Source organism: Heterocephalus glaber, unplaced genomic scaffold (genome assembly GCF_053883595.1).
Source record: "Heterocephalus glaber isolate CG9 unplaced genomic scaffold, H.glaber_assembly_v1.0 deba00001497, whole genome shotgun sequence".
NCBI classification, from domain to species: domain Eukaryota; kingdom Metazoa; phylum Chordata; class Mammalia; order Rodentia; family Bathyergidae; genus Heterocephalus; species Heterocephalus glaber.
The window spans coordinates 24,106,381-24,122,095 of record NW_028258320.1 but is presented as its reverse complement, the minus strand read 5'-3'; the positions used below and the strand labels follow the sequence as shown (position 1 = coordinate 24,122,095).

The following is a 15,715-nucleotide window of genomic DNA, read 5'->3' as shown; positions in this document are numbered from 1 at the left end:
TTTTCAGAGAGAGAGAAAAAAATACTTTCTTGTAGGAATGTACTAAGCTTTTAAAATAATTTACACAGCCATTGAAATTAAATCATAATTTATATGCATTGAGTTTATAGCACTTAAGACACATTTATATACTCCTACAAGGATCACAGTAAATAAAAATAATACCCAGGCCTAACATTGTTAGGCCTAATGACTGATTCTGTGAAAGTCATTTCTCCTTCAAAGTCTTATGAATCCAAATTCTCTTAAGGGTTCTTAGCTGAGAAACCAACAAATAAGATTAATAGCTTCTAAGATCATATATTAAAAAAAGTCTCTAGGTTAATCTCATACGTTATTTGAAGGTTTTTTGGGTTTTTTTTTTGGTACTGGGGATCGAACTTGGGTCCTTGCACTTGCAAGGCAGGTGGCGTAACCACTGAGCTAAATCCCCAGCCCTATTTGAAGGTTTAAAAAAACCCTGTTTTTTAACTGTGTTATTTCATGTCCTCATGCCTGTAATCTCAGCACTCGGGAGGCTGAGGCAGGAGGATTGCTGTGAATTTGAGGCTAGCCTGAACTACATAGCAAGATCTGTCTCAAAAACAAACAAACCAACCAACCCAAAAAAAGAAAACCAACTCAATCTCATAGAAGTATTTCTTACCATGACATATAAGGGGGCCCAATCTCTTCCTTTATATGTTCCAAATGAACAAACCTCAAGAGTTCCCCGAAGTATCTAATACTGTTATATACGCCCATCCTCTGGTCAGTCTAGCAAAATCTCTCATTAATGCCAGAGGAATCTTTCAGACTATCCTTTCTCATCTAGCATTCTAGCTCAGCCATTCCCTCTCTTCTGGGATTCCACATCACCTTCAAAAAGTTCTACACATCATTTAATATATTTATTAAAATATTTAAGTGAGTTTCCTACCTAAATGGCCCACACAAAATTAAACTCTAAACTTCAGCCCAGTTGCTGCATTAGGGATCTCAGGGAGCTCAAAAAAACAAAACAAAACATACATATACACAAACATAAACACACACTAAATCTGTGCACATAAACCGCATGGGCATGCATTGCAGGGGGAGAGACCAAGCAGCTTTTATCAGATTTTCAAAGAGATTAGTAACTTAAGAATCACTGAAGTAAATAGTTCCTTGAACATTCTACTCATTTTTATATCCCTAATGCCTGTTACATAGACTGGAACTAATTAGGTGCTCAATAACCACTGCAACAAGTTAAAAACAGTAATGTTTTCCAGAAAGCAAGAACTAAATTGAACAAAATCCTGTCATGCAAATACTTAAATGTATTCATAATTTTTGTGTCAATGTAATAAACTGCCATCTAAAATCTGTATCAAACATATTAAAACTCTGGTCATACAAAAAATAATTTTATTTGGGCAAAATTAAATAATAGAGTTTCTCATTCAAGATCTGATGAATTGGGCTGGGGTTGTAGCTCAGAGGTAGAACATGTGAAACGTCCTGGGTTAAATGCATAGCACAGAAAGAAAGGAAGGTGGAAACTGAACGTGGAAATAAGGACTGGGATGTATAATGGATGCTGGGAAATGGGAAGGGGAACAAGGGAGGAGAGAAGGAGAAAGGAAGGAAGGGACAAGAAAAAAAGTGAAAATAGAAGAAAAAGATGGAAATAAAGCTTTTGTAAATGGGGGGAGGGGGCTTGAGGGAGGATGGGATAAAATAAATTTTAAAAAAGGGGACAGAAAGATTTGATTAATTTATAAATAAATGTTCTACAGACAAACATTAAAGGGGAAAAATCTACATTTTTTCATTGGTTCAAGGACAATGCTTCTAAAGCTGGGTGTGGTGATGAAAGCCTGTAATCCAGTACTTGCAGTCTAAACCAGGACAATCCTCATGAATTCAAGGCCAGCCAGCAATACACAGTGAGACCTTGTCTCAAAATAACAACAAAAACAACCCCCCCAAAAGACTTCTAATACTGATTGATATCTTGGCCTTCCTCAAATGTTTTAAGTACTGTTTCTTCCCCCTTTTATTTCTATCCCGCAAAAGGGAACCACTTTTTAAATTTAATTATCAGCTTCAAGTCACAAATAGTATAATGAATCAGCTTACAAATACTCACCTGTCCCTGTTTCCAACACTCTTTGAAAAGTTTCCAATTATTAATATTTTTATAATCCTTAAGCCATAAAATATGCTTCTCACAGATCCAAGAATGTGGTATATCGCTGTACAGTTTATTGTTGTCATCCGTAGGAGATGTTCTACTTTCCTTAGGATCGTCTTTAAGCTCTGACTTTACACTCATCTTGGAGGTTTTATTTGGTGGAATTTTGTTTTCAACAACTGAAGCAATTATGTCATCAAGAATGTTAGGCATAGTTCGTCCACTTTTGCCACTCTGTTAAAAGAGGAAAAATATAAACCTCTAGAAAAAAATTACATTTTGACAGAAAAAGTGTAATTTTCCTCCTGTACATCATACTTTAAACTTTCTTTTACTTTATTGGAAAACAAACCAAAAAACAAAATAGAACCCAAGACAATATTCCTGCATATTCAAGAATATAGTTATGTTATTGAGTATGAATCCCTGGTCCCTGAACTTTCCCTGACAGATAGGGCCAGAAATTTGGTGGTATAAAAAACTACCAGGTGTGCAAAAGTTAAGCCTTTTACATTGTTTTAGGCCAGAGGGAGAGGGTACAGGAAGGTGGAATTTTCTATATCTATCTTGGCAGGGGAGGGTTTGGAGACAGGGTCTCACTGTTTAGTTCAGGCTGAGCTCAATCATGTGGTGATCCCGGCTCAGCCTCTGGAGTGCTGAGATTACAGTTGTGCACCACCACACCTGGCTCCTCCATATATATATTTACATATGTATGTGTGCATACGTTTTTGGGTTTTTTGTTTGTATTTTGAGATAGTATTGCCATGTAGCTAAGGCTAGCCTTGAACTTCTGGTGATCCTCTTGCCTCAGCTTCCCAAGTACTGAGATTACAGGTGTGTGTCACCTCCATATATTTTTAAAAGGTCCTAAGAGTTTTTATTTACTTAGGCAATTATCCTTTCATTTTTACCTGATGAGTAATTAAATTTAAGTTTTTCTGTATGTGTGTGTGTGTGTTTTTGAGACAGGGTCTCCCTGTGTAGTTTAGGCTGGTTGGCTGTTCTTGAACTCACTATGTAGCCCAGGCTGGCCTCAAACTTGCAGTGATCCTCCTACCTCTGCCTCCCTTGTGCTGGAATTACAGATGGATACCATCACACCAGGCCTAGTATCTTAGTAAAATAAAACATTTGCTTCTACATGGTTTTAGATATACGATTTTCAGATTGTGCAGAAGTATTTATAACCTTTGACCTGGGAGAAAGTTGAAAACACCAGCTTTGAAGTTAGAATGCAATTAAGAACATCTTTAGCCATATGGAACATTTGATTTAATCCCTATTTTATCAAGTAGTCAGTCCATAGCCAACCAAGCCCCCAAGTCACCTAAATTTAAGGCTCATATTAAAATCAAAGGGATTTGGGGCATTATTCAGTGGTAAGGCATTACCTAGCATGCATGACTCCCTGGGTTCAATCCTAGCACTGCACAAAAACCCCACAAAACATAAACATGCCATCATGCTCACCGGGGTTCCCATTGAATATACTGGTGCAAAGGCAATGCCAGCATCTGTAGAGCCCACACGTAGCTTGCCAGCTGTTGTAGTCAGTAAATCTCGTAAAGTTGAACCTTGTTCATTATTCTGGGACAAAGGAGATGATGTTCTATCATTTGGAAAATCAGAGTCATCTTGCTCTTTCTCTTCTTTAATTTGTTTTTCAAGGGCAAACTCTTTATTTTCTGAAATAGAACATTTCACAAAATCTTAAAATAAGATTGGTACTAAAGTACAGATCAAGCTGGCACTTTGCATTTTATAGTGGAAGACAAAATCTGCAGTTTTATGATCTGAAGACAACTAGAGGATGAGTTAGATACTTGAAAATGGAGACAGTCTGAATATAAAAAGACCCTGAGAATATCTTAAGCATGTAGACAGAGTTTGTACCTGCCATAAATGCAAGAGTCTATAGCAAAGACAAGCAGAAAATATCTAATAGATAAGTTAGAAATCTAGCTCTCTGGTGTTTTTACTGATAATCAAGCTCATCCATAAATCATTCTGTAACTAATTTTTATGCAACTTTAGGAAGGCTATTTTCTAATAAAAGACATTTTATTGAATCTAAGCCCTAATTTAAGCAAAAGCCGAAAGTAAATTATTTAGCAGAAACGTGCAAATACAGCATTGGTTTACACTAATTTACACTTAGCTAACTGGTTATGTTTACCTTTTTTTTCCTCTCTGGCTTTCTGCTCTGCAAGATCTGCTAACCAGTGTAGTGGTGATTGGGATTCTGGAGGAGTTAACTTGCTATCTGTGCTTACATCACTCCCTGGACTGCTGTTGCCATTACTTTCAGACTTCTGAGGGGTATTCTGCTGCTGAGACTCAGGCACGCACAGAGAAATTTTATTACTGTGATTAAGAACATTCTGTAAAACCTAAAGGATAAAACAATTGAAATTTTAAACACTATTTCTTCAATTATTCGGGGTTAAAAAGTAATGACAGGAAATTTAGGCAATAACAGAAAAAGTACAATCTACAAAACACACATGCCTACATTGAATTTCAAGTATCAGAAGAAATTTAAGCTCACCATGCATTTTATTTGAATAGAGATTTTTACTCACTTGAGATACACCATTCATTGTAGAAAAATTTCCAACTTGTAAATTCTGTTTGTTACTACAGTGACAATGGGATTCAATACCATATTTTTCCCTAAGAGTGTGCATGGCATCTAGGAGATCTGTCAACACTACAAAATAAAATACTAGTTAATGAAAAGATTACCACTAGTTGTTAAGACTAAACCATTTTTTTTTACTGTATTTATGACTTAGTAACATTGGAGGTTTTCTTATAATCTTCCAGTTTTCCTTTTTCTTCATAATATCCCTTCGAAATATCAGAATTGACTGTCCAACTGATAGGTTTTACTTTTGTCTTACCTCTATTGTTAAAATTCAATATTTTGAAACATTTCAGAAAGCTTTCACTGTAAATCCAAAGGCTTTTTCATTACACTCTATTTTCCTCTTCTAAAATGGTTCTTCTATGGCTTCCTTCATCACTGAGGCTGGGCTTGTTTTCCTAGCTTTATTACATAAGACGTATTCCAATAACTTAGAGCAAGACAATTCAAGATTAGTTAAAACTTTACTTCTTTTCTTTTTTTGTAATACACCTAGATACTTTTTTAGGTGCTCTTTTAATCTGAAACAATCAAGAGTTGTTATATTAATTAAATAATGTATATTTATACCTACCAGAACCAGGAATAATTTGAGTTGGCATTAAATGTTTGTGATCATGAGGTTGTCCTTTCACACATTTCATCCAAGCATACAATTCTTTATCTGTAAGATAATGTACTTTGTCTTATGTCACTCATGGTTTTACACCTATAAAAGTTATGGTTATATATAAAGAGCTTAGCAATTAGGTAAAATGACAACGAAAGGCTACAAATGTTTTGGTTCTTTAAAAACAACTGAAAAATCAGTTCCATCATTCATACATTTATAAAATGTCATACAAAATGGACATAACAACGGCCCCTTTCTAAAATGACTACTCTTTATTATCATTAGTATACCAGTCATCTTAACCTCCTGATTCCAATTTCTTTGCAGTCATGTTATAGCTCTCAGTTACTTTCTATGTCAAACAGGGTTTGTGCTTGATCTTAGAACATTTATACTGACACAAGTTTGGGGATACTGCTAACTCACTTTCCTTTCATGCTTCAAAGAACTGTCATGAAGGTGAAAAAAAATGGTGCCATTAAGTTACTATTCTAATTGCTACTGTTGCTTTCAAACAAAAATAGCAAGTCGTTAACATTTAAGGTACAGCACAGGGCACTCTACATAGGGGAAAAAATACTCAATACCTTGATCTCAAGGAGAATCTTCTTTATGGACTTAAGTGACACAGTCAGCTATTTAATATGTCACGCTAAGACCTTTGAAAAAATATCACATAGTTCAATAAACTCAGTATAAAAAATGAGAACAGTTGCTTCAAGAAACGCTAGAATAAAAATTCAGATCTAGTCTAAAACTGGTTATCTTCAGAATCTTTTTGACTTTTCTCTACAAAGCCTACACACAGTAACTTGTAAATGTTTTTGTTTTTTTTTTGGTACCGGGGATTGAACCGGAGTTCAAGTCCTTGCACTTCTGAGGCAGGCTGCAGAACCACTGAGCTAAATCCCCGGCCCAGTAAATGTTTTGTTTATATTTTAGACACTGTATTAACCTAATCAATTTGAGTTTTACTCCAGTATTTAACAGTGTAACAGAGAACATAAGTCAAGGCATGGGTTATACTTAAAAGACTACTTTTCCAAACTCATAGTACTTTGAAAATCAATAGCAACAAACTCTCTAGGTTGATTATAAATACATCTTGTTAAAAAAAAAAGTTCATGGCATCTTAGATATAAATGCATATAACAAAGCAAAATAGAGTACATGAAAAAAATTTTTTTTCAGCACTGGGGTGAAGCTCAGTGGTAGAATGCTTGCCTAGCATGTGTACAGACCCCCGAGTTCAAACTTCTCAGCACTGAAAACAAAAACAAAAAAATTGGGGGTTGGGGCCTGAGCTAGGAAAAGTGAATGTAAAATACATGTCATGTAAGGAAGTTTTATAAGAATGCAGCTATTTCTATCACTCAAGGTGTCCCAATAATATAATTTTTAATAATAAAGATATTTAACTGCCAAACATGTATTTCTTATTATGGCTCCATTTTACTCATATAAATAGCATATCCAAGAAAAACCTAGCTGTAGATGCTCAGACATGCTTCCAAATTCTAAGTGCATGATGTGTAAGAAAAAGAGAGAGGGTGAGGCTTCAGTAATTCTACCAGTGGATAAGATACATACAGCTAAGTAATAATTCATGTCCTGCCTATAACAAAGAGCTATCTGGAATGAAAATAACATTTACCATTTTGAGACAATAAACAGTATACCACTAAATATTTACTTCTAATACTTCCACAACTCCAATTTTTATCATCAGAACTTCACTCACAACTTGAAACCCATATTAAGCAGCCACTTCTAAACACTGCCTCAGATACACTTTTCCTTTTCTGGTTATGCTAGGGATTAAACCCAAAGCCAGGGGTGTTCTACCACTGAGCTATACACCTAGCCTCACCCCCCCCCCCCCCCGCCCCACTTGCCCATTTTAAGATAGGGCCTCACTGTGTAATTCAATTCAGGCTGGTCTTGAACTCACTATGTACCCTGGGCTGGCCTCGAATTTATAATCCTCCTGCTTTGGCTCTCACATGCTGGGATTACATGTGTGTGCCACCACACCCAGCTGCCCTTTTTATTTTTTGAGACAGTCTCACTAAAGTGGGCCAGTCTGGTCTTGAATTTGTGGTCCTTATCCCTTAGCTTCCTGACTAGCTGGGATTACAGGCATGTAAACATCATACCTGGTGGATAAAACACTTTGTAGAACAGTTTTGATGCTTTATTTCATTTATGTATGTATGTATTTTTTTTGGACACAGGGTCTCATAGCTCAGTCTGGCCTTGAACTCACTATGTAGCCTAGGCTGGCCTCAAACTCATGGCAATCCTCCTGCCTCAGCTTCCTGAGTGCTGGGATTACAGGTGTGCACACTACGCCTGGCACTCTGTCTTAAATCTGTATTATCTCCAGATGTTTTAACAAGTGAACACTGTTTTTGAACCATTTTAGAAATTGCAAACTGTTCCAAAGCTTTGTTTTCAAATACAAAGATTTCCTCTTCATTCTCTAAGATCTGGAGCATAAACGGTATTAGTGGCAATATATTATTATACATTTTAATTTTAATTCTATCAACCAATATTTAGAAAAAAAACCCCAACCCACACAAAATATTCAATTGTGACTTATATGAATAACTAAAATAACAAATTCTAAAAGGACTTCAGAATCCTAAACATTGTAATCTGAAAGCAATGAACTCTAACCCGAATTTGTTCTACATTAAAGAACTACTTGCCTGAAATGAGAAAGGGTGGATATACTCATCAGTTAAGATGTAGATGCAGTTTAATTCTGGAAAATTGAGCCATCTTCTTTTCTGGAGTACGGAGATTGAACCTAGGGTTTCACCCTGAGCTATATCCCCAGCCTTTTAAAAAAATTTTGAGACAGAGTGGTCTCAAGTTGCTCAGGCTGGGCTTGAACTTGGGATTCTCCTGCCTCAGCTTCTTAGAATACTGGGACTTCAGGGATGAGTCACTGCACCCAGCTTATTCCTTCTTTTAAAATAAACAAACTTCACAAAGTTTCCCTACTGTAATATATTCATAATTAAGGTAGGAAGGGAAACATTTTCCAGATGGATGATTCTAAAGAAAATAAACAATACAGAAAATTTCAATTTCTATTAAGTTACATAAACTAACCTCTAGAACTCTTCCTCTCCTTCGCCTTGTAACAATCCAAACAGACCACAAATCCACATTTTTGGCATACCCAATGAATGTTAAATAATGTTGCTTCACATGCATCACACATTTCCCGAACTCCTCTCACAGCCCTTTTCCATGCAATTTTGGCTGAAATATAGAGAAAACAAAAATTATAAGACAAACTGGCCCTTTTCATGCACTTTTGGCTGAAATTACAGCCATAATAAAACATAACAGGTAAGAAGTTTTTTGTTTTTCTTTTCATAAACTGAACACTGAACCCAGGGCCTCACACATCCTAGGCAAGCACTCTACTAAGGTACATTCCCAGACTTTTTATTTATTTTGGGGGGTAGGACTGGGGATTGAACCCAGGTGGGCTCAAACTTTAAATTCTTCTGCCTTAGCCTTCCAAAAGCTAGGATTACAGGTGTGCACTACCACACCCAGCATGAAAAATAATAATTATTAATTATAATAATGAATAATTATTATTAATATTAATTAGGGTTCTCTACTTTACCACTTGTGACTTTTCAGCCTGAACAATTTTCTCTTGTGAGGGTTTAACTTCTGCATTGTAAAATGTTTAGTGACATTTGTGGCATTCTCTAATTAGATGACAGCAGCATAGCTCCACTAGCTATTGCTGTATGTTCTATGAGTGACAACTACTGACTTCAGAGAAAGTAAAAAAGCTAACACCATCTACTGTTACATACTTAAGTAGAGTGCTTTACATTTAAGTAAATATATTTAAGTAGACAAATCTATGAAGTAGTTAACTTTTTCATTTCGTAGACCTGATACTCAGAGATGTTACTTGCTAAAGGTCACACACTAAACAAGGACTAAAGTTGAGATCCAAATTCAAATAACTGGGATATATTATATCCTTCATATGGCAAATGATAAAATTTCACAATTTTGCATCCAAAGTAATTTTATCACATTATAATGTCAGAAATAGGAAAATGCCATTGTAATTTTATAAATGGTTAATCCATTCAATCTCAAAAGAACTATATCTGTAACTTAGGACCCTCCCCCTCTCCCCGTGCCAGTACCAAAAAAACCCAAAACAAGTCAATGAAACCAAATAAGATCTGGGATGTCTACAGATTAGAAATGATTCAAAAAGAAATTCTTAAAACGAATTCAAACAGTGTATTATATTTAACTTCCTTACCATCCTTTTTTACCCAGGACAAAGCAGTTTTTTCAGATGTTACTAACTGACAGAACTTATCACCTATTATTTCCAAGATATATTTAGAAGTTTCTATGTCTAATTCATCCTCTTCATAACTTTCATGTGTCCACAAACTCATAGCTTCATCATCATATTGGTCAGGAGAAGAGAAGCCATCTATTCTAACCACTCCATTTTTACTAAATGACAATCTGAAACATTAAAATATAAAAGCATTAGATATGATGTTAAGATTATAATTAACCTTATGTTCACAACATCAACACATACATCGAATTTAAAAACAGGAAAATGTGATTCTTCAACAATGTTTTAATTTTTAAAATGTTTTAATTATTAATCAATTTAAATAAGTCTCATGTGTATTACACAAATTGTTAAGATAAGCAGCATCAATTTTAGGTTATTTCAAGAAATAAGATTCTCTGGCTGGGGATTTAAGCTCCAGTGGTTCCAATGCCTGCCTTACAAGCAAGAGCAAGGTCCCGAGTTTGTTCCCCGGTAACAAAAAAAAAGAAAAAAGAAAAAAAGAGACAAGATTCTCCTGATCACTTAATATTTCATTACTTAACTCCAGTCAAATGAAAGCTACTGGAAACTAGGCCCAACTGTTTAATGAATAATAAGAGTAAATATGTGAGCGCACTGTTACTCAGAGATAATCCTCTTATTTTATATCCAACTTTAATCAGGAATTACCCAAGTAATTCATCCAAATCACCTTTGATTTTATTGGGATTAAAAAAATGCCAAATACACATACACTTTCATTAAAATGATGCTTTATGAAAAACGACTTAGAACAACATGGATGAAACTCTTAATATAGTGTATTTATGAGTCCATTTAAAGAGTTCAAATGGTCTTAGCTTTGAATATCAAATAATGCCATTATTCAGAGACGTTTAGGGTAAATGATGGTTATTTCTGATTATCTAGTACTTACATTTTTACATCTGAAATTCATTGAGTCATTCTATATTTTTCAAAGAGACATCAATAGCACTTTGTAAAAATCCCTATTCCTCATGTTTTTATAATCTTACCTTTTTCATTTTAAACCACATATTCCCTTTGTCTTAACCCATCTTATTTCAGCATGCTTATTATTTTTACCTGAACATTTCTTTTAACTTTTCCTGGATTTTCTCATCCTATCAATTAAACTGACTTTCCCTCTGTATTCTCATGTGTACTACTTCCTGTAACTATTCCCTGAAGTCATATGCCTTTTGGGAATTGCTGACTACAAAGACTATGAAATAAAGGAAAATTAGAACATGCATTGTTCCTACCAATACAATATACAGTATGTTTCAAAGTCTCTCTAAGGGGCCACCACCAGCACAGTGTATTTATCAACATTAAGTGTCTCCTAACTCCTCAGGAAGAAGTAGAAGTTAGGAAAATAAAAATAAACAACAGAGCATTTCATAGGTGGATCACACCACACTAAGGACCTTGCATACTACTTTATCTCATTAAAGTTTCATTAAGCCCCTCAAAGATAGGTATTTCTATAATGCATTTTCAGATGTAACAGATTTACTTGTAGTCCTACTACAGAAATAAAGACACACGGAACTCAGGGACAAAGACAGTATTCCAATCAGGAATGATTGGTTCCAGAATATAAGATTTTAATTTGTCTCTACTGGCTACCTTACCTAGCTCCTCTTTAGTAGAACTCTTACAAGGCTATTCATAAGTATTTGAAGTATTTAGTAATATTAATATTGAATTAGTTAAGGTTAAGAGCTCTAAGTGGCTTTATATCACCACAAAATGTATTTTACTGTGAAATCTGATAGTACTGACAAGTGCTCCTTGTCACCTTATAATTCTTATTTTTACAGCTAGAATGTTTAGTCTATGTTTATAAGTAATAATATGAATATATATTTAAATTCAATAATTATTAAAATTTAGAACAAAAAAGTTTAATTTTATTTTATAATGTGTCAGAAACATGGAAACTCAAGATTCATCGCCATATTCATCACCAAAAGGGCCTGTTAGTGTAATTTCCAATGCCCAGTAAGTGTTTTTTCCCCAATTTCATATTTTCACTTACCGTCTAAAGTAGTAAAATCTACAAAACACTGGTGAGTGAGTTGGTTCTTCTCCTTTTTTACTGCGAATAAGTCTACATTCTCGGCACTTCTGTAAATTAGGCCCTATTTCACAGCAGGAGTCATCCTGTAAGAAGGATTCCCCAGTTTGCTTCAGCTTCTTGACTTTTCGCCAATCTTTTAATACTGAACGAGGAATGCCAGCTGTAAAATCAGTAGGGAATTATTAGCAAGATTAGATAAAAAAGTATACTCCCTTGAAATGAAATTCAAGTCAAATATCCAACTGTGACAATACAGCAAGACTACAGTAAAGAAGAAAAAATATCAGTGTTTCAGTTATGTTAGTAACTAAAAAGTCTACAAAGGCACAGGGTTTAACTGCAAATCAATTTACCAGATGAACCAGACTTATGTTAGTATACTAGAAATGCACAGAAAACATTTTCCAGCTGAACTCTTTAACATCAAATATTCTTATTTATGTAATATTCTAATGCATGCAAACATGAGAATCATTCATGTATCTGTAAAAATAAAATCCTTCCACACAAAAATTATCTTCCTCATATTATAGTACCCTATATTTGATATCAGCAAATTGATGGCAATAGTATCTTTTTAAAAAAGGGGTCTGAAGAAAAGGAAAAAATTAGGCTGTCTTTATTGATAAAAGTGTTTTTAAAAAGGCACTGAGCCGTACTCAGTGGCATATGCTTGTAGTTGTTTCAGCTACTCGAAGGTAGCTGAGGCAGAAGGATAGCCTGAGCCCAGGAGTTTAAGGCAAGCCTGGGTAAAGCAGCAAGACCCCATTCTTACAAGGGGTGGGTGTGGGAAGGCATCAAGGAGTGTAAAGGGGGGAGGGGAACCTCAAATGCACTATACAGTCCAATATTTGTAGGAGAAAAGGAAAATTTACAATATTGTATCATACAGCTCCATGATTTTCATTAATTTGAACTTCCTAAGTATAAGAACAGTGGTTCAAGTAATGAGTCATTTATAGAGCGGGAGGAATCCTTACACTGGGGAAATATATGTAAGTTAAAATTTGTCTGTAAAAGTTTTAAAAATGTATTCATTGAAGAACAGACTAGGGCAGTCGGAGATTTAGCTCAGTGGTTCTGCCACCTGCTTTTCAAGTGCAAGGTCCCGAGTTCAATCCCTAGTACCAAAAAAAAAAAAAAAGAAAAAAGAAAAAAAGAAAAAAAAAGAACATACTAGGGCTGGGGATTTAACTCAGTGGGGCTGCAGCTGCCTGGCAAGCACATGGTCCTAAGTTTGATTCTCAGTGCCAAGGAAACAACCAACCAACCAGACTATGTTGGGACCAGCATTATTTGTTTACTCAAATTTTAATCTTGCCCATATTAAAGTATCTATATAATAGACATCAGGTTTATACAGATTGCTATTTCTGTCATATCGAAAGAATACACTGTATCCTATCTTTGTGTTTTGTAATCACGGCCACTTTGTGCACTGCAAGTACAACTATTCTCTTGAGACTCCAAAAATCTTGTAAAAACTTGTAGAATTTATATCCAGAGCTCCTAATACTTACTGACAGTATTAGGAGTAAAATTATAGAAAAATCACCCACACTGGTTAGGAAATACTGTTTTTTTAAACCAGAATGAGATTAGAGGGTGGCTCAATTAAAACTGGGTCCCATTATTAAGCTAGGATTGGTGCCTGGTTCTTTACATGTTTTTCCCTTTTCGGTTTCTATGTTAGGGCAAGGAGCCATTTATTTGGTTCAACCCATTAGAGACACACATGTGTATGTGTTTGTTCTCTTGCTTTCATTTGATCTCTCTCTCTGGATAAACAGATTTCCAAAATGCTGGTGTAAAATGTTTATTTCTTCCACTGTGTGTAAGAGATTACCCCTTGGACTGTATTTAAAAAAAAAAAAAGCTTTTAGAAAGTGTACAGAAATGTCACACTGCTGATAAATTTTTATTTGGTATACTTTCTCCCAATCATTTATTTACTTTTTATTTTATCACACTAGAATTAAATGCAATGTGCTTCTATTTTTGACTAGGAAATAACTTTAACCAATAATTTTAATTTCAGATAATGGAATAGTTCAGAGTATGGATCCACATACCATTGTGAACAATTTAAATAGTACCCTAATAAAGAATCAGACCTTTTCAAAGCATATTTCAATTATCTGACATATTGAGTTTTTCTTTTAAAACAATGAATGAATTACAAAGACATTCAAATGGACAGTTTTTGAGATTATGTTTACTTCTAGGGTAGGCCATACATGACATCTTTTATGAATGTAACTATAGTAGTATTTTTACAATAAATAAAACTTCACCCTTCAATTACATATATCTCATTTACTACTAATCTAAAATCTAAAAGTTTGAGATTCACATACTCAGTTAACAAAAATTACTCAACCCAGTATTTCCTTTTTACAATAAAAACCTTTTGAACCATAGTTCTGTATTAGCAAATCCACAAATAGCTGTTCCAGCAACAGGAAATTGGGCAGGAGGACAATAAGAGACAAACATATATAAACCTGTGATCTCTGATATGCCATCTCTTTAAAAAATAATTTTGGAGATGTGGAAATCTATCATAGTTAACCCACTGTTTTTGCATATCGTACGACTTAGGGATAAATTTAATTTGGTGGGCAGTATCAGGACATAAATTTATATAAAGATTAGTCATAAAAACTCAACTTTTAAATTAAAAAAAAAAAAAGACAGCAGATATGAAGATATTCCAAAACACTAAAGTAAAATATCATAGCTTGGTGTAGAATGCACTAAGAAACACATTATATGTGTATGTGTGTATAAAACTACAATTATACATGTTTAATCATGTATGTAATTATATTACACCCTCTTAAGTACAGGCTTAACTTCTCTTTAAACTGACCATGTCTGATGACATTGGAAAGGTCATATTTATTCAGGTTTAGAAATCTCTTGAACTTTTCTAAATAGCCCAGAACAAAAATAAGTCAACTCTGCCCAAAATTAATAGATGGTATTTAATAATCATTTAATGTTACTTTAGACTTGAACAAACAGGAAAAACATTAAAAAACCCCCCAAGAGCCTTTCTAAAACTAAATGTCTGTTAGTTATTGAGTAGGGGAGATGTGACTAAGCATCATAACTTGGGGCAGAGGAAGGAAGAAGGTACTCACTCATTCCAGCCAATGTCTTAAGAGGACTCATGAAACCATAAACACTCAATCTTAATTAGAGCATACATATTTAATTTAAAGTTAACCATATAAACTTAATTGCATAAGAGTGTTCTAAATGTTAAAAATTGGAAGGCTCCTATATTTGTTTTCTATAAGTTTAACTCAAAAAGTACCTGAATACCCAACACTAAAGGAAATGTTACCTGAGATATAAGAGAAACAATTATTGACACACTAAGCCTACTGAATTCATTGGGAATAGTAAGGAGAATACATAAAAAGCAACCCTGTATATAGCCCAATATTCAAATAAATGGAGGTATCCTTCGTTCTCAATCTCCCTCTCTGTCTTCTGACTATACTTGCATTTCAGTCAGCCTGTCTCTAGAAGGGCTTGTCCTTTGTTCTTTCACTTTCTGACTGTTCTTTTCTATGATTCCATCCTCCTGTTTTTCTCTCCTTCACTTTGTCTCTGGTTTATATACAGGCATGTGGGAAAACCTCACTCTGTGAAAAGGCACAAATAAGAGCCTTCAAGTATCCAAATGCTTGTGAAAATATTTCTTGAATATCCACACTGGCACAGATATATCACATATTGTATGTGGATGGATACATGAATAAAATGAAACTGTTAAACGCTTTCTGCACTGTGCATCATACCTACAAAGAAACAAACAAACT

General features: G+C 34.6%; 1 protein-coding gene across 9 annotated transcripts in view; it reads right to left on the bottom strand.

Moving 5' to 3' along the window:
• Jmjd1c (jumonji domain containing 1C) overlaps window positions 1-15,715 on the bottom strand; it is a 225,516-nt gene that overhangs the window by 16,440 nt on the left and 193,361 nt on the right. For all 9 annotated transcript variants that reach the window (XR_002387280.2, XM_004858252.4, XM_004858254.4 and 6 more), the window contains 8 exons: window positions 11,841-12,042; window positions 9,743-9,957; window positions 8,548-8,700; window positions 5,386-5,475; window positions 4,747-4,874; window positions 4,341-4,554; window positions 3,635-3,849; window positions 2,117-2,395 (listed from right to left, as the gene is read on the bottom strand). Coding sequence is in view for 8 of the 9 variants with exons in the window: in XM_004858252.4 (XP_004858309.1) it covers window positions 2,117-2,395; window positions 3,635-3,849; window positions 4,341-4,554; window positions 4,747-4,874; window positions 5,386-5,475; window positions 8,548-8,700; window positions 9,743-9,957; window positions 11,841-12,042 (1,496 nt within the window). In the remaining variant the exon portion in view is untranslated. The remainder of the gene's footprint in view (window positions 1-2,116; window positions 2,396-3,634; window positions 3,850-4,340; window positions 4,555-4,746; window positions 4,875-5,385; window positions 5,476-8,547; window positions 8,701-9,742; window positions 9,958-11,840; window positions 12,043-15,715) is intronic.